This window comes from Pelophylax lessonae, assembly GCF_965119305.1.
Source record: "Pelophylax lessonae genome assembly, chromosome: 2".
NCBI classification, from domain to species: domain Eukaryota; kingdom Metazoa; phylum Chordata; class Amphibia; order Anura; family Ranidae; genus Pelophylax; species Pelophylax lessonae.
The window spans coordinates 421,117,117-421,142,816 of NC_138769.1; the positions used below are offsets into that span (position 1 = coordinate 421,117,117).

A 25,700-nucleotide genomic window follows, 5' to 3' on the forward strand; every position below is an offset into this window, starting at 1 on the left:
TCTTCTAACAGAGGAGGCATGTCCTGTTCATCCTTTCAAAAGTCTTTGTAATTTGGGCTCACAGTACATCTGTTATATAAGCTTTCTGAATACTGCTGCTCTTGTTTTTAACTTGTGATTTGTTGGCTACAGATGGTAAATTCAAAATGGTCCTACTAAATATTTTATGTTTACCTGATTAAAAAGAAAAACATTTTTCGACCTGCTATTTTTCAACACTTAATATAAAAAATAGATGATTTAATAACTACTGCATATTAAACACTATTGATTTCTGTTAAGTATAATCTTCGTGGCTGCTAAAATCCAGAAGAAAATATGTAACTTTTTGTTCATTCTTTTGCTTTGCAGAATTAGGAATATGACTTGTTTAAAGCTTACGAAATAATAAATCTACATGACAAAACTTTAGTACAGTAAAACCTTGGATTGCAAGCATATTTAGTTCCAGAAACATGCTTGTAATCCAAAGCACTCTTTTATATGAAAGCGAATTTCCCCATAAGAAATAACAGAAAGTCAGATGATTCAATCCACAACCATTTATTCATAAATCCTTCAGTTTGTAGTCCATATAAAAAGATTATAACAATGTGATAGGTTTTGTAACCATAAAATGTCCATCCACAAATGGCAGCCTCCACAAGAAGATTAGAAGCAAAATCAGCAGGAGCTACAAAGTATAAAAGAGAAGAGAGGCGCCTCTAAATGTAGCAATATGGTTACATTTAATTAAGGTTCAACATTTAGCAACTCGCATGGTTGATGAATAAAAGACACATCTAAGTTTGCAGACATCAGGGGTAAAACTGTCCACATAGACCATCCTCACTGCCGGCTCCCACAGCCGTTAGTCTGCAGTCGTGATCGGGAAGACTAACCTGCAGTAAAGCGATCTGAAAGCGAGGCTTCCAGTGTGGAAGGGATGATGTCGATGGCGGTGACGAGGATGGTCTATGTGGACAGCTTTACCCTGGATGCCTGCATACTTAGATGTGCCTCTTCTAATCATCAACCATGTGAGTTGCTAAATGTTGAATCTTCATTAAATGTAACCATATTGCTACACTTAGAGGCGCCTCTCTTCTCTTTTTAGTTGTGACGTGATGCTACTCGTACTTCAAGACTTCGCTTGTTTATCAAGTCAAAATGTATAAAAAAAAAATTAGCTTGTCTTGCAAAACGCTCTCAAACCAAGTTACTCTCAATCCAAGGTTTTACTGTATCTTCATATTTTCCTATGACAGGGAGATAAAGCAAAATTGTTCTCTGTTTCCAGCCCTTTTTAAATAAGTACACTTGCTTTGCTTCTGCAAATGCAATTACTTTTTGCCCTATTATATTATTCATTGTGACAGCTTCAATTCTGAGCTCTAGAGCTCAGCTCCATTATGGCTATACATCAGCTACAGCCAGTCATCTGCAGGTGTGCTTTAGCTGCAGAGCTTATCTAGGAAAGATGACAACTTCTGCTCCAACTCATGCAACCACTTCAAGCTCTAGCAAAACCTGGCCAACTCTAGTATATATCCATGACAAGCCTTTTGTTCTCATTTCTGATTGTATCATGGTTACTCCTTGAAAGCCTAACTCCAGAGTAAATGTTTAACTAAAAAAAAAAAAGGGGGCCAACTGGGAAGGGTAAGAACATATTCATTTTTTGTGCTACCTCTAATGGGGAGATCTGCCCATTCTTTTTGTCCCTAAAACCCGGACAAACAAATAAGAGGACTGTGGTTCACAAGGGCAGGATGGAACAGATAGCAATGAACCACTTACAGACGTTCTAGCCTTTACATAAAACAAATGAGAAAATGTGTTTTCTTTCTTATCCATTGAGGGAAACAGAAGGTCTATCACTTTTGGGTTATAATGCCACCTACAGGAGGATTGGACACTGGCAAAAAATCCAGCCCAGGATAACCCGTCTTATTCCAGCATGTTGTCGATTTTTATTGATGGTGTCCTAGAAGGATGAATATATTTTCTTCAGCTATGCTGGAAAATGTCTCACCTCCAATAATTATCTTCCCAGACAGCTACCTTAGAGATGATTGACTACATTTTCCACAGGAAACACAAGCCAGGGGGTGGGTAAAAGCCCTTCCCATCCCTCTGTCTTCAGTTTCATTATGGTTCTGACCACCCTGGTTTTCCTTTCCTTCTGGTTAGTGCCTTCTGAAGGAGTGTGTCTGTTTGGTGGAAAAGATTGCAGAAAATGGCACACTTCTGGGATGACCATGGCACATTTTTGGAGGGGTGGCTTGTGCTACTAGGCTTTACCACTCTCGCTGCAAGTAGTCTACAGGAGGACTCCCTGGTGTGGGGAGGAAGGTTAGAGCTGCTTGAGCTCTGGAGCTTTCCTTGTGCATAGACTTGGATTATGCTGTTGGCACCACTGGATCTTATGAATTACTTTCAGCATGACATTGTCTCAATCTTTTGCTCCTTCAGGTCTTTCTTTTCAAATCTAAAGCCCTCAACATCTATATCTGTTCCTTGGTCTTAAGATATTAAACCTAAGCTCTTAGTTTCTCTTGAGAGTGTAGGGGAAACACCAAAACATAATAGCCATTTTATTTATCAAGATTAATAGCTTTTCAATGCTTTCAGAAGATATCAGTTGTTCCTTATTTAGACCATTTTCTGATAATCTCCCAGGTAAGGGGGAACCCAGAATTGGGTTGGGTGGTCAATTTAGACAAATTGAATCTGAGCTTGTCTCAGTCCGTGATCTTCTCATGTTACAGATTAGACACAGTATTATAAAGAATCTACCTTATGGGGAGAGGATTCTCAAAATAATTTTCTATGTAGGGAAGATCAGAGCTCTCCCAGGGGTGTCTGTCCGATCATGCAAACATTAGATCTTATGACAGCTATCATTCCAGGAATAGTGTGGGCCTTGCTATATTCCAGAAGGCTTTATATTTGAACTGGTGGAATCGTAGGCACTTCCAAAAAGGGGATTTTCTGGGTCTCTCCTGGTGGGAGAATCTGCAAAATCACAGTAAAAGCTCTTGCTCTGTGACGAGGTCATTTGGGCTGAACAGTGGGAGCTACATCATCCATTCAGAGTGCTTGAATTCTTGGTTCCCACTGCAGAAGAGGTAACGCTGAATGACTGAGTGCTAGCATCCTCTGATGACATACTTTCCCCACCATTCAGCATCGTTAAAGAATCTCCCCATTGCTGCTCCTGCTTAGCATTAAGCTATGTGGAACTCTGATCCTTGATTTGTACCCTGTGCTTGAGTTACCTTAACCCTACATGGTCGTAACATGCCTGTTTTTAGACACAGAAGAGCTTAACAACTAAACTGGGGCCATTTGTTCTATAGCTGCAAAAGGTGCTGACGCAACCTGAAATCTTGTTCTCTGATAGTTGTACAGTGTAACTCCTCACCAGAGTCACCCCTAGCTCTGCCAGGTAAGGGTCTTTACTACAGTTACACAAGGACGTTGATGCTCAGTGCACTCCAGCACCTTCCCTCACAGATTCCCCTGCAGATTCATTGGCTAAAAATAAAGGTGCATAAAGCGACGAGATGGTCTACACTTTCTTGTGCTCAAAAAATTGAGCTCTGTTATTTCAAATCCATTGTTACTAAGGCCCCTTTCCCATGTTTCATCAGTTCACCAGGGAGGACTCCCTGGTGTGGGGAGGGAAGATTAGATCTGCAGAAAGTGCAGACGCAACCTGCAGAAGGTGCTGACACAACCAGCTATATTCCAGAAGGCTTTATATTTGAACTGGTGGAATCGTAGGCACTTCCAAAAGGGGATTTTGGTTTCTCTTGAGAGTGTAGGGGAAACCCCAAAACATAATGGCCATTTTATTTATCAAGATTAATAGCTTTTCTATGCTTTCAGAATATATCAGTTGTTCCTTATTTAGACCATTTTCTGATCATCTGCTAGGTAAGGGAGAACCCAGAATTGTCCAAGAAGTGTCCTAGCAGCTCAGGAAGTAGCCGGCATTCTAAGGTGGGCGTTTTGTTCCAGCTCTCTCTGCTGTGCATATTCCAGGGGTGGAAAATTGTAAGGTGGATTACCTCAGTCGACAGGCCTTGGGTCAGGGAGACTAGTCACTTCATCCAGTGGTGTTTCATCAGCTGTGTCTCCGGTGAGGAACTCCTGAGGTGGGCCTGTTGGCCTCTCGCCTCAACAGGAAGGTGCAGAGATTTGTGGCAAGGTCTCGAGATCCTCTAGCCAAAGCCACAGATGCACTGGTGCCTAGGGGCCAGTACCATCTGATATACACCTTTCCCCCTCTGAAACTTCTGCGAAAGATTGAGGCAAAAGGAATTCTGGTCAGTCTAGTTGCCCCAGACTGGCCTTGCCAGTCTTGGTACGCGGATCTAGTTCGGCTGGTCGCTGATGTTCCTTGGCGACTCCCTCTCAGAGAAGACCCATTGACCCAAGGGCCGATCTTCCATCCTGCTTTACAGTTGCTTGCTTTAACGGCTTGGCTGTTGAAAGCCAGGTGCTGAAGGATAGGGGGTTGTGTGACTCGGTGATTTCCACACTGTTAAAAGCTAGAAAAATCTACCTCTAGGAAGATTTACCATCACGTCTGGAAGTGGTAGATTGCATGGTGTGAGTCTCTGGTGGTTTCTTCTTGTTCCTTTTAGGTGGCTCGAATTTTGGCATTTCTCCAAAGAGGTGTGGAACAGCGCCTGGTCTTGGGTACCATCAAGGGCCAGGTTTCGGCCTTTGGCGATTTTTTTTTTTTTTTTTCAACGTCCTTTGGCTACCCATTCCTTGGTTCGCACCTTTGTTCAGGGGGTTCCCTACTTGGCTCCACCTGTGCGGTCTCCATTGCCTCCGTGGGATCTCAATTTGGTACTGTCAGACACCGCCTTTCGAAAATATTTGCGAGATTCCTCTGCTTTCATTGTGCCAGAAGGTAGCCTTCCTGGTGGCTATTACTTCTACACACAGAGTGTCCAAGCTGGCTGCTTTGTCTTGTCGTTCACCTTATTTGGTGGTTCACAGGGATAAAGTAGAGCTTCGCCTTTGTCAGTCGTTCCTTCCTAAGGTTGTATCTGGTTTCCATCTGAATGAAGACATTGTGTTGCCTTCCCTGTGTCCTAAGCCTAGACATCTTAAGGAGATTGCCTTGCATTCTCTGGATGTGGTTAGGGTGATCAGGGTGTACCTGGTGGCTACAGAGTCATTTAGAAAATTCAGATTCACTATTTGTCCTCACGGATGAACCTCGCAAGTGGATTGGCTGCGTCTGCCTCGACCATTTCCAGATAAATCAGACAGACGGTAGTGCAGGCCCATTCAATCAAGGGTCAGGTTCCTCCTTTTCCTGTTAAGGCGCATTCTACACGGGTGCTTAGTGTCTCCTGGGCCTTCGGCCATCAGGCATTAGTGATGCAGGTTTGCAAGTGGTCACTTGGTCGTCTGTGCACACTTTCACAAAACTTTACAAAATAGATGTGTTGGCATCTGCGGATGCTGCTTTTGGCCACAAGGTTTTGCAGGCTGATGTTTGAGAGGCCTAGTCCTCTGAGGGTGTATTGTTTTTTAGGTGAACTCCAGTTTTTCTTGGTTGAGCTCCATGTTAGCTGGTTGGCTAGGTTTAGCCTTTGGGACTTTTTTTCCCACCCCTCATGTTTGACACTGCTTCGGGACGTCCCAATGGACAAGAAGATTCTGAAGCTGTGTCCATCAATGAACGAAAGAGAAAATTTGGGTTTGTCTTACCGTAAAATCCTTTTCTCTGATGTTCATTCATGGGACACAGCACCCACCCCTCTATTGAATTGGGTTATATTTCTTCTGACACTGCTTGCTACAAAACTGAATGCCTATAGCAGGAAGTGGGAGCATACCTCCGGGGACTGCCCCATAGGCGTGGTAACGCTTTTTCCTGCCTAGTGTCCTACTCCTTGTAGGGGGCAGCATAACCCAATGGTCAAGACGATTCTGGAGCTGTGTCCATCAATGAACATCAGAGAAAAGGATTTTACGGTAAGACAAAAATCCAGTTTTTACTGTGTCTGTCCCTTTTGGAGAGATCTATCATGACGTTACTATTCACCTGTATAACGAAGACAGAAATATTTATTTTCTACTTTTATTTGAATTCATTGTCTTCAACCTGAGTTTTTAATAATCTGTATTGTATTCAGATTTCCTCCAGCACACCAAATTTGGAGGTCTCATCACCTAAGCGATGTGAGAAGTCTGCACTGTTCCAGTTTGCTGAGGTATGGGATTGGCAACCATATACAGTAGCACATAGGATATTGCTACTGGATAGGTTATTTAATCTAACTTTATTAGGTGTGGATAATCTAGGTATCAGATTATGTTTGCATAATAAACAGTTCAGGTCCGTCCAGCACCTTTGCGCCAGATCATGTATAAATACCTTACCTGACACTCCATGTAGGGGGCACGCCGCTGGTGGCTCGCTTCTGCTTTGATTACACAAAGCAGAAGCCGATCGGCGGTTGCACGGTACCCAATGTCCTCAGGCACCCACTGATTGTAAGCCAGAACGGCGATCTGTCTATGTAAACAAGGCAGATCGCCGTTCTGACTGAAAGGAAGGGAATAGTGTCCCCTCTAGACAGGAAATGAAATTCCTTCTCTTCCCCTCGTAAAAGCACCTCACACAGTGTAGTAAAACACTGGCTAGGCACAACGTTTAACCCTTTGATTGCTCCTGATGTTAACCCCTTCCCAGCCAGTGTCATTAGTACAGTGACCTTGCATATTTTTTAGCACTGATCACCGTATTCCTGTCACTGGTCCACAAAAAGTGTCTTTGTCAGAATGTCCACCGCAATATCACAGTCTCACTATAAGTAGCTCATTGCCACCATTACTAGTAAAAAATTAATAAATAAAACCATCCCATCGGGACTTTTAAACCAAAAATATATAGCAGAATACATATTGACCTAAATTTATGAAGAAATTAGGTTTTTTACGTTTTTTGTTATGTTTTAAAGCAGAAAGAAAAAAATGTTCGTTTTTTCAAAATTGTCAGTCTTTTTTGTTTATAGTGCAAAAATTAAATGCAAAGGTGATCAAATACCACCAAAAAAAAGCTCTATTTGTGGGGAAAAAGAGGACCTAGACTGTGCGGTACAGTGTCGCACGACCGCACAATTGTCAGTTAAATAACGCAGTGCCGTATCGCAAAAAATGGCCTGGTCATAAAGAGGGGTAAATTTTCCAGAAGTCAAGTGGTCAATATGCAAAAATACATTGTATTCTGGAAAGAAACAAAAAAAAAAAAAAAGCACAGTGGATGGCTTTCTGGTAGTGATTATGAAAGTGCCGTGTTAAGTGGTCAGGGAACAGCTGAAAAAGAAATTTTGCCCATTGATTGATTTAAAAGATAAGTCATTATTGTTTTTCAACACCTGATTAAACTAAACTAAATATGAAATTGTTTAAGATCTTTAATTCTTAAACTGACTTTTTCACAGTGTAGGTTTGACAGTTTTGTCCACTAGAGTCAATATCAGGCTTTTTTTATGGTTAGGATACTTCAGCTGTCCCTGTTCTAATGCCAAATTCTGTCCCTGTCCACCTGTGAGAATTGGGTGTTCCAGCATCTTCAGATGCTTTCTCTTTAATAGGAAAATAAATAAATCCAACAAGAAAAGTGGGAACCCTTCATCATGGCCAGGGGTAGACTCGGGAACTCAAATGCAGATATTTCACCAGTACAGTGCCTTAGAGATATAAGAAGTTGCCAGATGGCTTAACCTTCCAGCTCTTTCTAAAACTAAACTGGGATGGAGTTAGCTCTTAAGCATTCTGTAGATAAAGTATGTATGCTATGTATTGTTTGCAATAGTTGTCCTGATCAGTCCACTTGTTACAAACCTGGGACATTTAGACTGATTATAGAATATTAAAATGAATAAACAGAGGTAAGTTACATTCAGGAAAGAAGTCAAAACGATGAGTGCAATAGGCAGCTAAAGAACTCTACCTCTTTACACAATGCTGTAAGTCATTTTTGCAGTAGGGAGAGCAAAGGGGTGGCCTCATCAAAGTGCTACTACTACTTCCCTGTCTAATTTAATCCAAACCAGGCTATTTGTGTACCTGCAGTGTATTCTACATTGGAAGTCCAGGACCTAGCTGAGCTTTCTAGCAGGTCTGTCTGCATCACAAGACTTGCTGAACAGAATAAAAAAACATTTGGCTGGTGTAATATTCTGCGTGTGTAATTTGGCTTTCTATTTAACAGTTTTGCTGTAAATTATGAGAAATGTAGTAGAGTTGAAATCGTAAGAGAAACAAAACTCTAAATATTGTTTTTGTTTTTTTTTTTTATATATATATATATATATATATATATTTTGTTTATGCATGAGTTTGTGAAAAAAAAAAACTAAAGTCTGTTTTTTGTTTTTTTTTTGCTATAGATATCATCAAAAACTCTACAAGTTAACAACCCAGATCCTCCGAAATGTTGTGAAAAAACATCCCTCTCCCATTTAGCAGAGGTAACATAATACTAAGAATGTAAAGTAAAAAGTATAGCTCCAGTCATTTTTGCATGAACTGGGGAATGATTAAGAGCTCTGTGAAATTTTTATTGGTATCTGTGTCCCTGTTGAAATGTTATTTCCTATCATTTCCCACTCTTTCCAAAGCAGAATAAAATGTTTTAGCTGGAATTATATTTTCAGGTATGGAATTTAGGCGAATCAGTAGCTGCTCCACACAAAAAAATACTTGACTGTATAAGTAATATAACAATTTATCTGTATTAGAAAACAGTTTTATTTTTTATGTTGATATTCTTCATTTGTAATCAGTTACTCAGAGCCGGTTCACACTGAGGCGACAGGACTCCTTACTACTTTGGGGGCGACTTGTGCATTACCATGCACCACGACTTCGGAGCGACTTGCAGGGACTTCACATAATGTAAGTCTATGCAAGTCGCTCCGAGGTTGCCCCGAAGTAGTACAGGACCCTTTTTCTAAGTCGGAGCGACTTGTGTTGCTCCTATTAGAACGGGTCCTGTAGCGGTCAATGAACCGCGAGGGAGCGCGACTTGTCAGGCTGACAAGTCGCGCTAGTGTGAACCGACTCTTAAGTTGTGGTCCACTACCAGTCCCACATCTAGACAAAGAATTTTTTGTTTAAAATCCCCATATTATTCCCAGCATTTGTTATTTAAATATGTGATGGGACTGATGTGAATGTACAATGTATATGTAAAAGTGCTGCGTAAGTACCTGAAATAATAATAATAATAATAAATTATATTAACAGTAAAAATATTATAAATGGTATTTGAATAAAACCTACTACAAGTAGTAACCCTTGATTTTTAATACATTAACCACTTCTAGACCTGAAGGATTTGCCCCCTTAATAACCAGGACACTTTACTTTAACTGACTATTGCACGGTCGTGCGACGCTGTACCCAAATAAAATTATTTTTTTTTCCAACAAACAGCTTTCTTTTGGTCACCTGTGCGATTTTTTTTTTTTTTTTTTTTTTTTGCGCTATTAAAAAAAAAAAAAGAGTATCCATTCTGGGGAAAAAAATACTTTTTACTTTCTGCTATATAACATTCCCAAAAAAAGAAATGTAAAAATCTAATGTTTTCATCATTTTAGGCCAGTTTGTATTCTGCTACATATTTTTGGTAAAAAAAATCCCAAAGGGTGTATATTGATTAGTTTGCGCAAAAGTTATCGCTTCTACGAAAGAGGGGAAAGATTTGTCAATTTTATATATTTATTTTTTTGCTAGTAATGGCGCCAATCAAACATTTTTAGCGGGACTGCGACTTTGCGGTGGATAGATCGAACACCTAACTGATATTTTTGAAACTTTTGGCAGGACCAGTGACATTACTACAGTAATTAGTGCTAAAAATATGCACTGTTACTGTACTAATGACAATAGCAGGGAAGGGGTTAACCACTGCTACGATCAAAGGGTTAAATGTGTCCCTAGGGGGTGCTTTCAAACTGTGGGGGAGATGGGCTTGCTGCGTGAACACAGAGTTCCTTAATAAGAGGAACACTGGATCCCTGTGTTCATTACTTACTGACCCGCTGTTCTGCTTCCCCTGTTGTGAATGGGTGCGTACACGTGTGCCACGGCTAGCGGCTTCGCAAGGCGACGGGTACGTTGTTTCGGGGGACATGATGTGCCATAAAACGGCCGTTGGTCAGCAAGTGGTTTATTACTACTTATAAAATGATCTTCTCAGTATTAAGTGATATTCATATTGAGTTTTCCCCTTAGAGGAGACAAACTAACAAGAGCTTTTTAGACTTAATTATTAGTCCACTCTGATTTAATAAACTTTTTTTTATGTATTTATTTTTGGCCCAGGTCACACCAGCGTGACTTCAGGTGCAATATGTGATTTACAAATTGCACCTAAAGTGGCATCTAATGTGTTTCTATGTCTCAATCAGTGCGATTGGAAGGAGCGCAATTTTAAAAATTGTTGCACTATAGTTGGCAATTTTTATGTGCAACTTGCATTGACATCTGTGCACGAAACCGCGCAGGTGTTGGCAAGCCACACATGAAATCACACTGACCGGTGACTGAAGTAGTGCGATTTCAAGGCCGCATTCAGTGTGAAGGACGGTTTAGAATTTCTTGGGTTTACTACATTTACCTTGCCATTAAAACATGTACTTATCTTTTTGCTTAAACTGTATTTCAGTTACCATTATCAGTTTATCATTTGTGACTCTTCTTTGTTACTGTTAAACCATTCTCAAAAACTGTAAAGTTTCTATTCCATATCATCATTGCATTGTGTTAGCCATACAGTGCCTTAAAAAAGTATTCATACTCCTTGAAATTTTCCACATTTCGTCATGTTACAACCAAAAACATAAAAGTGTTTTATTGGAATTTTATGTGATAGACCAACACAAAGTGGCGCATAATTGAGAAGTGGAAGGAAAATGATCAATGATTTTCAAAATGGTTTACAAATATCTAAAATGTGTGGCGTGCATTTTTATTCAGGCTCCTTTACGCTGATACCCCTAACTAAAATTTAGTGGAACCAATTGCCTTCAGTAGTCACCTGTGTGTAATTTATTCTCATTATAAATACAGCTGTTCTCTGAAGCCCTCAGAGGTTTTTTAGAGGACCTTGGCGAACAAACCGCATCATGAAGGCCAAGGAATACACCTGACAGGTCAGGAATAAAGTTTTGGAAAAGTTTAAAGCAGGGCTAGGTTATGAAAAAATATCCCAAGCTTTAAACATCTCACTGAGCACTGTTCAATCCATCATCCTAAAATGAAAAGAGTGTGGCACAACTGCAAACCACCAAGACATGGCCGTTCACCTAAACTGACAGTCAGGGCAAGGAGCGCTTTAATCAGAGAAGCAGCCAAGAGGCCCACGGCAACTCTGGAGGAGCTGCAGAGATCCACAACTCGGGTAGGAGAATCTACACAGGAAAACTATTAGTCGTGCACTCCACAAATATGGCCTTTATGGAAGAGTGGCAAGAAGAAAGCCATTGTTGAAAGAAAGCCATAAGAAGTCCAGTTTGCAAGAAGCCATGTGGGGGTCACAGCAAACATGTGGAAGAAGGTGCTCTGGTCAGATGAGACCAAAATTTAACTTTTTAGCCTAAAAACAAAACGATATGTGTAGACTTGAGACTGTGGTGGAGGTTCACCTTCCAGCAGGATGACTCTAAACATACAGCCAGAGTTACAATGGAATGGTTTAGATCAAAGCATAGTCATTCATGTGTTAGAATGGCCCAGTCAAAGTCCAAGCCTAAATCCTATTGAGAATTTGTGGCAAGACTTGAAAATTGCTGTTCACAGACGCTCTCCATCCATTCTGACAAAATTTGAGCTATTTTGCATAGACAAATGGGCAAAAATGTCACCACTCTCTAGATGTGCAAAGCTGGTAGAGACATACCAAAAAAGACTTGCAGCTGTAATGCAGCGAAAGGTGGTTCTACAAAGTATTGACTCGGGGGCTGAATACAAATGTAGCCACACTTCAAATATTAATATGTAAAAAATGTTGAGGACCATTTATCATTTTCTTTCCATTTCACAATTATGTGCCACTTTGTGTTGGTCTATCGCATAAAATCCCAAAAAAATACATTTATGTTTTTGGTTGTAACATAACAAAATGTGGAAAATTTCAATGGATATGAAAACTTTTTCAAGGCACTGTATATTAACAGTATATCAGAACTTTTTTTTTTTTTCCTTCATTGTATGACTGATGGGTTTGTTGGTTTTGAGTGTAGATTTCCTCAAGCGCATCACATTCCGATTCATCTGCATCAGCAAAGCAGTGTGGGACATCAGCATTGTTTCAGCTTGCAGAGGTAACAACTGTAACATTTATCAGCACCTCCTTAATACTTGGGTAATATAACGAGAATGTTCTAATTCAACCTTTCTGGGAAGCTTAGACAATAGTATTACATTTCATGCTTTTTTTTTTTTTGTACGCTTATCATGTAGGAAATGTGCAGCTGTAGTCCACTGGGATTATCAAATAAGGAAAAGAACACAGAGTCTAAAATAAACTGTCTGTAGTGAACCATACAATACCACCTTATTATAATATAATGACTGCAGCTGTAAATGCACAGAATCATATTTAATCAGCTGTTTTAGACACATTTGTCTTTGAACCACTTGAAGGTTTTACCCTCTTCACGATCAGAGCATTTTTTGCTATTTAGCGCTGCACTACTTTAACTGGCAATTGCTCAGTTATGCAACATTGCATGCAAAATACATTTTCATAAATTTTTTCATACAAATAGAGCTTTCTTTTGATGTTTAAAAGTGTGAGATCCCAGCGTGGTCTGTGCTCTACTTAATATGTGTTATAACCAAAGAATCCAAGAAAAACTCAGAATATATAGAACTATAAACATCCAATTCTATGAAATTTTGGGTGATGGCGTATTTCCCCAACTTTACCTGCCATGGGCAGGGTTTAATTTTATATATTAAACACTGTTTAACAGTGATTATAATACATCCATAAACAAGTCACAATAGTGTGAATATAAGATAAGTTTAAAAAAGTGCTGTATAAATTCTGTGCCAAGGTATGTTTAAAAATGCAATCTGTGCAATAACATGTAATTACAATGGTGAAGGTGCCGTGGTCCCATTCCTCTTGTGCCCTCACTCACCGACTCCCATAAAGAATATTGCCTGTAGTAAGAATCCTAGGGGTTTCTGTCAGATGGTTTCTCAGCTGTTCCTCGTATCTCCCCAGGTTGTACATTATTATAGGAGGAAGATTAAAAGATCATGGCATAATACCATTTTAAATTTAAAAGTTTTTATTAATATAAAATGCGCACTCACAAAATATATTCTTGTTGATAGCATGAAAAATATACCACAATGGCTGTGGGTTGTATTTGCGTTCAAATACCACCAGGACTTCCGGTGAGGTCAAATCCTGGTATTGGAACGCAAACCACGGCCATTGCAGTATATTTTTCATGCTTTCAACAAGAATACATTTTGTAAGCTCACATTTTATATTATAAAAAGCTTTTTCAATTTAAAATGGTGGTATGCCATGATCTTTTAATCTTCCTTCTATAATAATGTACAACCTGGGGAGATACGGGGAACAGCTGAGAAACCATCTGACAGAAACCCCTAGGATTCTTACTACAGGCAATATTCTTTATGGGAGTCGGTGAGTGAGGGCACAAGAGTAAGGGAGCACGGCACCTTCACCATTGTAATTACATGTTATTGCACAGATTGCACTTTTAAACATACCTTGGCACAGAAGATATACAGCACTATATGAACTTATTTGATTTTCATATTATTGTGATTTCTTTGTTTATGGATGTATTATCAGCACTGTTAAATGGTTTTTAATTTATGAAATTGAACCCTACCATTAGCAGGTAAAGTTGGGGAAATACACTATCGCCCACAATTTATTAGTATTGGATGTTTATACTTATATATATTTTGAGTTTTTCTAGGATTTTTTGTTTAAAACACATATTAAGTAGAGCACAGACAGCGCTGGGATCTCACACTTCTAATTTTCAAAGGACACCACATCTTTCACCTGGCAGCAGTCTAATTGCAAATGTAACCCTTAGTTGGCACACAGTGCAAGAACACACACATTACTAAATTTATTTTGATGTTATTGGATCACCACTGGGTTTTTTATTTTTTGGGATATAAACAAAAAAAATACCAACATTTTTGAAAAGTTTTTTTTTTTTTTACCCAATGTTGTGACTTTAATGAGAGATATTTCTCAAACATGCTGGGGGTATATGTGGAATTACACCCCAAAATACATTCTACTTTTTCTCCCGAGTGTGGGGATACCACATTTGTGACTTTTTGGGAGCCTAGCTGCATACAGGGGCCCAAAACCAATGACTACCTTCAGGATTTTAAAGGACATATTTTCCACATTTCACTTCTGACTACCCATCACAGTTTTGGATGCCCTGAAATGCCAAGATAGTACAAATACCCACCTTCCCATACCCAAATGACCCCTTTTTGGAATGTACACAATCCCAATGTATTTTATAAGAGGCATGATGAGTATTTTGCAGATCTCATTTTTTGTCACAAGGTTTTTAAAAAATAAAAAAAAAATAATTTTCTTCATTGTTGCCAACTTTTTTGGGGGGAAAATGGGAGCTGAAAAATACCCACCATGACTCTTATCAAATACCTTGGAGTCTCTGCTTTCCTGCTTTCCAAAAGGGGTTTATTGGGGAGGGGGGCATTTGTACAATAACATTCCTCCATTTAATCAATGTGAATGAAGAAATCTCTGGCAGAAAAACAAAATAAATGTATTCCAAAGCACAGGAACTACTGCCTGCTGACCACACCACCCTAAGAGCTGCAGCTGATTGGCGTTCCTGTAAAGCAAACAACACTTTTTTGTACCAGTATCTGGCTAAATACATAATTTGGTCGTTTGTGTCTATGCCTTCCATATATAGATTATAGTCATGGACACAGAAAGGGTTTTTAATTATACCGGATGCCATGTTAATTTTAACTGCCGTGTCTGGGTGAATGGAAGACAGGTGAAAACATACCGTTGTCCTTCCACTTCACTGCAAGTAGTTCTCCATTTTGCAGGCAGGTTTCTGTCTCGTTCCAGGGGGGTTGTTAATAAACCATTGAGGGAAGCCTCGGCGACTAGATCACATGGTGCCACAGCATCCAATTTCTTTAATAAACAAACGTCTAAAAAGTGGCACGCTTGTATAAAAGTTGTCTACGTACAAATGGTACCCCTTTTGGAACAAGTGTGACACCAAGTCCCATACTATCTTGCCACTGCTCCCTATGTAGTCTGGGTATCACTGTCTTTTCCCTTGTAAATTCTAAAATGAAATGTTTAGACTGTGGCCTTTTCTCAGAGCTTGAGAAAACCCCATATTTGGCATGCTTGCTCGGTATATATTGTGTAATTGCTAGCCTGCCGGTAAAATGTACTAGGGACTTATCTACGCAGATGTTTTGTTGGAGCATACACACATTTGCTAATTTGTGGGAAAGGTTATTCACGAGCGCCCAAATTTTGTGGCATCATGGTCAGGGTCACCCCAAGGATGATAAGTATTGTCATTGAAATGCCTAAAACGCGTCATTGTCTCATATCTTTTCCTGGCCATTGCAGCAGAGAACACAAGCATAATGAATCGGGTCTGTGGACCAATATGACCACAGTTCATTCTTTTTTTGTAAAGCCCATGTTAAGCATTAGGCCCAAAAAAGTTTTAAATTCAGAAACCGTGATAGATTTCTGCTCAAATGGCCTGGCAAGGTGTGAATTAGGGTTGGCGGCAATGTATTCTTGGGCATGAAGTTTACTATGGGCCTGTGGTCAAATTCTTGGTGGCTGCGTTTGCATTCCGCTACTTCTGCTAGCCACCTCACAGCATGTACTGAACTTCTGGCGCTTGCCACTTTATAAAAGGCCAGGATGTACTAGGCTGCAGGTTCTTGCCAGATCACCAAAAAAATGGTACAGTGCTAGTACTTGCACCCTGCTGCATATGAGCATAATTATGCATTTCTCTTTCGTTCATTGACTGACACAGCTCCATATCTTCTTTGACCCTTGGGTTATGCTGCTCTCCGTAGGAGTAGGACTAGGCGGAAACAAAACTTGACTAAGCCCCTAGGGCAGTCCTAGGGTATACTTCCCACTTCCTGCTATAGGACTTCAGTTTTTTGAGTAAGGACCTGATTCCCTACTAGGATCTCTGGCCTAGCATTTTTTCCTTTTTACAGTGAATTTTTTCTTTATTATTTTTCTGCTCCTGTGAGAACTGCAATCAAGTCGGTTCCTCTGAGAACTACAATCAGCTGCTGGACTGGGCGATGCACTTGATATCCTAGATCTTTACAGTCTTCACTATCTGGCCAGCGAGAGAGACCCAACTGTTAGCTCTGCATTAGGTTGGCTGTGACATAGCCCCACTGTACGGGGGCTGGCCGGCCGGCGAGTGAATCAACTTGTGAGGACGCCTATCCCTGGTCACGACATTGGTCACGCACAGAGTCGCAGTGTACCTCTGGCCCGTAGCATTCCCATTCCAAGATAGCGCAGTGGCCTGTCAGGAGTGGTGCCCGCTCGGTTCCTAGGTGTGGTAACTAGTGTCCCCTCCTCTCCTCTGGGGAAATATTGGGGTGGACTCGGGCCCTTCCCTCAGGTTGGTAGGCCACTTCTGTGTCCTTCCTTCCCTCATGGTTTCCCTCCCTGGCGGCGGCCATTTTCTTGTAGCCTGTTGTGCGGTGATGCGGCGGTGGGCCTCTAGTGGCAGTGACCGCGCTTCATCTTCCTTTCTGATCGCAGCATGGCAAACAGCTGGGCGCTCTGTATCCTGCTCTGAGTCGGTGGTGGTGAGTCCCCGAGGATATTTAACTCCCTTTTCTGCCATAGCAGCGCTGCTGGTGCACTGGGACTTGCGGTACCACAGCGGTAGCGGTGTGAGGGGGTTTTATTCTGACAAGTTTTTGCATACTAAGAATGGCCTCTGGATTAACAATGGAGTCCCTGGAGCAGGTATCACCACCTGACCCACTCTCAGAGCTGCGGAACCCTCTGGGTCTCAGTCTACCCTGGCGGCCATGACGGCAGTCCTACAGTCACTGGATCACAAGGAGTGATTGTCCCGGTTTCTGAGTCGGATGGTTTTCAGGGATTTTATTCAAATATATTTGCTGTTCCCAGGAAGGAAGGCAAGGTCTGTCCGATCTTGGATCTCAGGGCGCTGAATTTGCTTGTGAGGGTTCAAAAATTTTGGTTGGAGTCCATGCGTACGGTGGTGTCCTCCCTTCATCAAGGGGATATCCTAATATATGTAGGAGGGCATCAGCGTTTTCTTCGTTTTGCAGTGGGAGAGAAACATTATCAATTTGTGGCGTTACCCTTTGGTCTCGCCTCAGCTCCTTTAACGGCCTGGCGATTAAAAGCCAGGTACTGAAGGATAGAGGGTTGTCTGATTTGGTGATTCCTACACTGTTAAAAGCTAGAAAATCTACTTCTAAGAAGATTTATCATAGAGTTTGAAGGGCGTACATTTCTGGAGTCTCGGGGGGGTGGGGGGTGAGGGGGGCTTCTCCCTGTTCCTTTTCGGTGTCCCATCTGCTGGAGTTTCTACAACAAGGTGTAGATAAACGTTTGACTCTGGGCACCATCAAGGGCCATATTTCTGCCTTGGCAATTTTCTTTCTAACTGCCGTTGGCTGCAAGTTCTTTGGTTCACACTTTCGTCCAGGGGGTTCGCCACTTGGCTCCTCCGGTAAGGACTCTGGTACCTCTGTGGGACCTCAATTTACTACTGTCTGTTCTTTAAAGACTGCCTTTTGAAAATATTTGTGAACTTCCTCTACTTACTCTGTCACAGAAGGTAACTTTTTTGGTGGCTATTACTTCTGCACACAGGGTGTCGGAACTGGCTGCGTTGTCCTGTCGATGGTTAACAGGGACAAAGTGGTGCTATGTCCCTGTCAGTCATTTCTTCCTAAGGTCTTCTCGGGTTTCCACTTGAATGAAGACATTGTGTTGCCTTCCTTGTGCCTTCAGCTGGCATATCCTAAATAAATTGCTTTGCATTTCCTGGATGTGGTTCGGGCAATCAGGGTGTACCTGGTGACGACTGAGTGGTTTCGAAAATCGTATTCTTTGTTTGTCCTTACGCATGGATCTCGTAAGGAGCAGGCCACGTCTGCTGCGACTATTTCCAGATGGATCTGGCGGGGTGGGAAAAAACACAGCAATGCACGGTGGTGCAGGCCTATTCCGTTAAGGGTCAGGCTCCTCCTTTCCCTGTTAAGGTGCATTCTACAAGGGCGCTTAGTGCCTCCTGGGCCTTCTGTCATCAGGCGTCAGTGGTTCAGGTGTGCAAGGTGGCCACATGGTCGTCTGTGAATACATTCTCTTAAGTTTTACAAGGTGGATGAACTCGCATCTGCAGATGCTGCATTCCTTTGCAAAGTTTTGCAGGCTGCTATTGCAGAGGTTCCTGCCTCTTGAAGGGTGTATTCTTTCAGGTTGGTGAGCTCCAGTTGTTCCTGGTTTATCTGGTTGGCTATGTTTAGCCCTTTTTGGGAACTAGGTGCATTGCTGTGTATTTTACCACCCCTCATGTTGACACTGTTTTGGGACATCCCAAGGATCGAAGAAGATATGGAGCTGTCTGTCAGTGAATGAAAGAGAAAACTGGATTTTTGTCTTACCATAAAATTATTTCTCTAGCGCTCATTGACAGACATAGTCCTCGGTGATACAGCACCTTCGGGTTATGTTGCCTCCACAGGAGCAGGACTAGACAGGAAATTAAAAAGCTCTGGCCACACCCTAGGGGCAGTCCCAGAGGGTATATCCTCTCTCTCTCTGCCTCAGCAAATCAGTTATTTTCTGTCTAGTTAGGAGTAAGGACCTAGATACCTTGCTGGGATCTTCGGTCCTGGCAAGATTTTTTTCTTAAAAGATTTTTTAGACAGCTTTTTTTCTCCAGTGTTCCTGTGAGATCTTCAAGCAAGAAAGCTGAACTGGGCGACGGGCTGGATTTTGAGATCCGGTGGTCACCCCAGTTCAGCCTACGAGCGCGTGCAGGCCATAGCTCCGCGCTGGGTCGGCCGCGACAAAGTCCCATTAAGGGACTGACCCCGCGAGTTAAACGTCTCGCTGAAACGCCAAAGACCATGAGTCACGGCGTCCATATCGGTCGACAGCCCTCCCGCCCCGGTGGAGAGGGGTACTGTCAGGAGTTGGTGCCTGCCTGGTTCCGGTATGGTGAGTAGTATGTTCCCCCTTTTCCCCTGACGGGTCTTGTGGTGAACGCGGGCCCCTCTCTGTATGGTAAGATAGAGTCCCTCTCTATCCTATAACATGACACAGATCCTCCTACTTTGAGTGTGATTTTATGTGCAAAAAGCCAGGAGGCTTGGTTTGGGAGCTAACAATCTAATTGTATACATGTTAAAAAGATTGTAATCAGTGGCATTCTGGGAATCTTACTATGATAAGAATAAGCTACCTACCAGTCAGAAGCCACGGACATGTAGACTGCCTTCCTAAATCAGATCTCCAGCTATAAGCAGGCCTCCCGAACGGCCATGCGGTCCGCCAGGGCCGGTACCGCCAACCACGCCAAATCCCCATGCAGAGAGAGTGTTGTGTGCCCTGCAGCACACCGCTATTCAGTACAGGCCGCCGCCATTTTTTTTGCTGGATCGCACGAGCTGCCATCTTGGCGTAGCCTCGTGTCTCCAGCATGGGGGCGGCCATGTTTGAGGGGATCCAAACACCTCATGGAGCTAGGGGAGGCGCCGGAAGGCGTGCAGAGGGGCGGAGCCACCTCCTTTCTTCCTGGGCAGCCAGCCAAAAGACTTCCTGTTTGTCAAGACAGCGCTGTAACCTGTTGCAGTTAAACTCTGAGCATCAAGTGGTCAGCCTGGGGGTCTATCTCTCTCTCTCTCGATCGATAGGGATCCCTAGCAGGTAACACTAAGGGGCTTTTTTGTGGCGCTGGGGGTCTGAAAAAAAAAAAAAAAGTTTTTTATTTTTGAAATATATTATCCAGGAAGTGACTGGAATTATGGACCCTGCCACACATATTCCCCCACCTGTTTACCTTGAGGGGGCCACGGGACCCACCGGTGCACAGAGTGTAGAGTCATTTACAGCAATTTTGGAGTCTATGGGGGCTCGGGTGGAGGCGGCCTGTCAGGGACGGGGGTCAAGGAAGCGACCCCCGCCTACCCCTATACTATCTGACACCTCTGACTCAGATTCAGAGATGGTCACTGCAGTTGCAGGTCCCTCTGCAAGGGCTGTTATCTCAGGTAAAGCTCCCTCAGACAGGAGACAGAGGAGGACGTTTCTTCTCCCGCTATAATTCAGGAAGAAGCATTGGTGGACGCACTAGTTGTGGCAGTGCAGGAAACCTTAAAACTTGAGGTTTTACCGGCAGAGGCAACGGAAACAGAGATTCCTTTTGGTACTAATAAGCCCATCAAAACGGTGAAGGTTTTTCCTGTACCCAAGTGTTTCGGTAATAAGATTAAAGGAGAATGGGAGCATTCTAAACGTACCTTTACTATTTCCAAACGTATTGCTAGACGCTATCCGTTTGAGGAATCCATCATTAAGAAATGGACGGTACCACCAGTGGTGGATCCACCTATTTCCAGGCTGAATAAAGCCACGTTTATCCCAGTGGAGGACACTTCGTCCTTTAAGGATCCGGTGGATCGAAAGATGGAAGCAGAGTCCCGCACCATCTTCTCTCTGATAGGGTCAGCATTTAGACCAGTAATTGTTATTGGTCTAGTTTCCCAGACACTTACGGAATGGGCGAGAATGGTACGCCAAGACCTTAGGGGAAAAGATATTCCCCAGGAGACATCTGATTTGATGGAACAGATTATACAAGGGCTACAGTTTATCTGTGACGCAGCCTTGGACACTACTCCCCTATTAGGGCATGCATCTATGTCAGCGGTCATCCTCAGACGTGTGCTGTGGTTAAAATGCTGGTCAGCTGACCTAGGTTCCAAAAAGACCTTGACAAATCTCCCCTTTCAGGGGAATCGTCTATTTGGGGCCAACCTAGATGAAATCATTAAGGATGCCACTGGGGGCAAGAGCACTTTTTTGCCACAGGCTGCTAAAGCTAAGGGACCTCGCAACAAGCGAGGACCTTTCTTTACCGCCCATAAAGGGCGCCCGGCTGGAACAAGCGGGAAAGGCAAGACTCCTCCAGGAGGGTTTAAGAAGGGCTGGTCGGACAAACAGAGGACCAACCCAGCCAAACCCGAAGCAAAGGAGTACACAGCCTGAAGGTGCGCCCCCACCCGGTTTCAGGGTGGGGGGACGTTTTCACCGGCATTCAGGACATTAGATCGAGCATCAACCACTACTACCGGTGCGATTCTTCCCTTCCAACATTTAAGCACTACAGGAAGCGGTAGTTACCGTTCCCTGAATAGATCTTTTCCTTTACCTTTTCCTAAGATTAGTCCCTATACCTCACAGGAATCGGATCTGGTTGACCAGATAGGCCAAGAAGCCTCTAGTCGGGTGACTTCGGTCCCTGAGGTTCAACCAGAAAAGATCACCCTTCCTGATAACAATCAGGTATCTGATAAATGTGTGGGAACAGAAAACGACCAGACTTTCTCGGATGGTCGGGGCCAGATAGCTCTAGGGACGCCTGGTTCAGATCCAGTCAGCGCCAGTGGTCCTAGAAATTCTAGGCTGGCCTCGTCAAGCCGGCCTGGCCGACTTGGACATGCTAGTCGCAGACGTTCCGTGGGAACTTCGTCTCAGGGAATGTCTGTGGTCTCAAGGACCAATTTACCATTGTGCTTTACAGTCGCTGGTTTTAATGGCCTGGCCATTGAGACCCAAGTACTGAAGGACAGAGGGTTGTCAGCTTCAGTCATTCCTACCCTTATTAAAGCAAGGAAAGCGACTTCCAGCAAGGTCTATTATCACACATGGAAGACTTATATTGCGTGGTGCGAATCTTTAGGATTTCCTCCACGTACCTATTCGGTGACTCGAATATTGGCTTTTTTGCAAAAAGGGGTTGAGCAGAAACTAGCCTTGAGCACCATCAAGGGTCAAGTTTCAGCATTGGCAATCTTCTTTCAGAAACCTTTAGCTACCAAGTCCTTGGTGCGGAATTTCATCCAGGGGGTGCGGCACCTGGCACCACCAGTCCGCGCGCCCTTACCGCCCTGGGATCTTAATTTGGTTTTGTCGGTTCTACAGAAACCTCCCTTTGAAAACATCAGGGAGATTCCCTTGCTTACTTTATCCCAGAAGGTGGCCTTCTTGGTGGCTATCACTTCTGCTCGCAGGGTGTCAGAACTGGCTGCATTATCATGCCAGTCCCCATACCTAGTGATTCATAGGGATAAGGTGGTACTTCATCCTAAGCCATCTTTTCTTCCTAAGGTGGTTTCAGATTTTCATCTGAATGAAGATATTGTACTACCTTCCTTGTGTCCTCAGCCCAAGCATCATCGGGAACATGCGTTGCATTCCTTAGATGTGGTTCGGGCAATCAGGGTATACCTGAAAGCTACGGAATCATTCCGTAAGACGGATTCACTTTTTGTGATCACGGATGGCCCCAGAAAGGGTTTGCCTGCATCTGCCGCGACCATTGCCAAATGGATTAGACAAACGGTGGTACAGGCTTATTCTATTAAGGGTCAGAGTCCTCCATTCCCTGTTAGGGCGCACTCCACTCGAGCGCTCAGTACTTCCTGGGCCTTTCGCCATCAGGCGTCAGTGGTCCAGGTATGTAAGGCGGCCACCTGGTCGTCGGTACATACCTTTACAAAATTCTATAAAATTGATGTGACGGCATCGGCGGATGCCTCATTTGGCCGCAAGGTTTTGCAGGCCGCAATTTGAGGAGACCGGTGGTCTACCTCGAGGGTTTTTTTCTGTTTGAAAAAAAAAAAAAAAAAATTTTTCTCTTTTTTGTTGAGTCTCATCATTAAGGATGAGCATTGTAAACTTCTAGTTGGCACCGGTTGGGCCTTCTAGATTGGGATTTGACTTCATTTTCCCACCCCTCATTTGTGATACTGCTCTGGGACGTCCCGAAGGTGCTGTATCACCGAGGACTACGTCTGTCAATGAGCGCTAGAGAAAAATGGATTTTTGTAAAATCTTACCGTAAAATCCTTTTCTCTTAGCTCATTGACAGACGTAGTCCCCGCCCCTCTGTTTTTTGAGTTGGGTTGGGTTAAAATCTCTAAAGACTGCTTTTTCACATAACTGATTTGCTGAGGCAGAGAGAGAGAGGATATACCCTCTGGGACTGCCCCTAGGGTGTGGCCAGAGCTTTTTAATTTCCTGTCTAGTCCTGCTCCTGTGGAGGCAACATAACCCGAAGGTGCTGTATCACCGAGGACTACGTCTGTCAATGAGCTAAGAGAAAAGGATTTTACGGTAAGATTTTACAAAAATCCATTTTTTCTCTGATGTTCATTGACAAACACAGCACCCACCCCTCTGTTGATTTGGGTTATGTATTCTTCTGACACTGCTTGTTACAAACTGAAGTCCTATAGCAGGAAGTGGAAAGTATACCCCCTAGGACTGCCCTAGGGGCATAGTCAAGTTTTGTTTCCAACTAGTCCTATTCCTATGGAGAGCAGTATAACCTAAGGGTCAAAGAAGATATGGATCTATGTCCGTCAATGAACATCAGAGAAAAGGATTTTACGGTAAGTCAAAAATCCAGTTTTTCTAGCACTTCAGCAACCTGTCAGGGTGCCGCTACTTTCCACAGGTTCTTATTCGGATTCGGTCAGTGAGGATTCCCCTTCACTCTCATCTGACATGCTCAGAATCCTGTAGGCCTCCTCACTAGTATACCATTTTTGGGACATTTTAGGCACTAAATTTACAGCTATGGGAAAAAGAGCTCCTGGCTGTCAGAGACTGCTTGCGAGACAGAAGTAAAACTACTAGTGCCAGCAGAGATCTGGCCCGGTCTTGCTAATGCTGCAGTTTGTGTACAATGTATCACAAGTAACAATCATAAAAATTATAGGGACACTGCACTTGGAGAGGGGGATGTCAGTGACCGGAGCTGATCCTGTTAACACTGCATTTTTGGGGACACTAGTATAGTTCTATTTTGTGATCAAAATACTGATCCGTTCAGACACTATACTAGTAATGGCGGTGATCAGTGACTTTTAGTGTGAGTGTTATAGTAGCGACCCTATCTGCTGATACTAGTACAGTGATCAATAAAAAATGCTGTACACTGTAGTAATGACACTAGTGACGGCAAACAAAGGGTTAACTCTAGGGTAATCACAGGGTTAAATGTGCTTAAAAAGGTATATGCAAGTGTGTATGTGCTGCTTCTACACACAGATCTGGCTTTCTTATTTTTCTGGATCCGAAATGGCTCGAAGAGAGAAGAGCCGGCCAGATCCTGCATCAGCGTTTGTAAACAAGGCAGAGGGCTGTACTGTGATTGGCTACAGCCTATCAGCAGGTTCACAGCCAAAATCATTTTCCTGGACCTGCTGACAAACTTGTGCTGTGGCCAATCACAGCACAGTTCAGCAGGGGGTATGTGAATGCGCGCCCCGAGCTCAGTAGCAAACCTGCAGTATTTATTTATGTTGCTGAGCCTGCAGCTGCCGCTCAGTCACGACAAATCTACTGTGACCGAGCGGCAATTGGTTAAAAAGAAGGTTTAACGACTTTTCTACTGTGGCACGTTTATAAATGTCCGATTGATTGATGTTATTTACCTACCACTGTTTATAAATGCTGCTGTAGAAACACCCTTTTGGCAACCAATTAAACCTGTCAATGATTGTGATCTTTAGAAGACTCCGTTTGCAGGCACTGTACCAAATGAATGAAAAATAAACCCATTCATTCATTTTCACTGACTGTTAGATCATTCGGTTAACCCTTTCTAACACCCCTCACCCCCATTTCCTATCTGACCTGTTTATTAACCCCTCACCACCCTTATCCTGCATATCTTCACACTAATCCATTCATCTCCATCCTCCCACTTTGTGACCTGTGCATTAACCCTTTCACCTTCCACTTCCTTTGGGTTTGGTCTGATGTGCTATATCTTTTGCACCATTACCAAGCCCCAAGTTTTAATCCGCTTAATGCTAGCATTTTGGGGGTGTTCTACTGTCTTGGCATTTTTCTTTAACAGAAAGTAAGGGAAACTTTTTTTTTTTCTCTCTCGTTCATTGGCGGACACAGCTCCTGATCTTCGTAAACATTGGGTTATACTGCCCCCTAAAAGAGTAGGACACTAGGCAGAAAAAAAGTCTGGCTACGCCTATGGGCAGTCCCAGGGGGTATACTTCTTTCTGCTAGAAGTACTCATTTTTTTTTTTTTTCTGCCTAATCAGGAATAAGGACCTAGTTCCTTGCTGGGATCTCTGGTCCTGGCAATTTTCTTTTTTTTTTTTTTTTTTCGATATAATTTTTTCTCCTGTTTTTTTTCCTCTGAGATCTATAATCAACTGTGGGACTGGGTGACGGGCTGGATAATCTAGATCCAGTGGACATCCCAGTCTGGCCAGCGAAAGCGCACAGACCTTCAGCTCCGCGCTAGGTCGGCGGCAACATTGCCCCATCGGACAGTGGCTGGCCTGTGAGTTAAATGCCTCAC

General features: G+C 42.9%; 1 protein-coding gene across 3 annotated transcripts in view; it reads left to right on the forward strand.

The window, feature by feature from the left end:
* BBX (BBX high mobility group box domain containing) overlaps positions 1-25,700 on the forward strand; it is a 133,353-nt gene that overhangs the window by 75,946 nt on the left and 31,707 nt on the right. For 2 of the 3 annotated variants that reach the window (XM_082246741.1, XM_082246742.1), the window contains exons 7-9: positions 6,147-6,224; positions 8,409-8,489; positions 12,267-12,347. In XM_082246741.1, coding sequence (XP_082102867.1) covers positions 6,147-6,224; positions 8,409-8,489; positions 12,267-12,347 — 240 coding nt within the window. The remainder of the gene's footprint in view (positions 1-6,146; positions 6,225-8,408; positions 8,490-12,266; positions 12,348-25,700) is intronic. The other variant, XM_082246743.1, reaches the window with a different exon arrangement.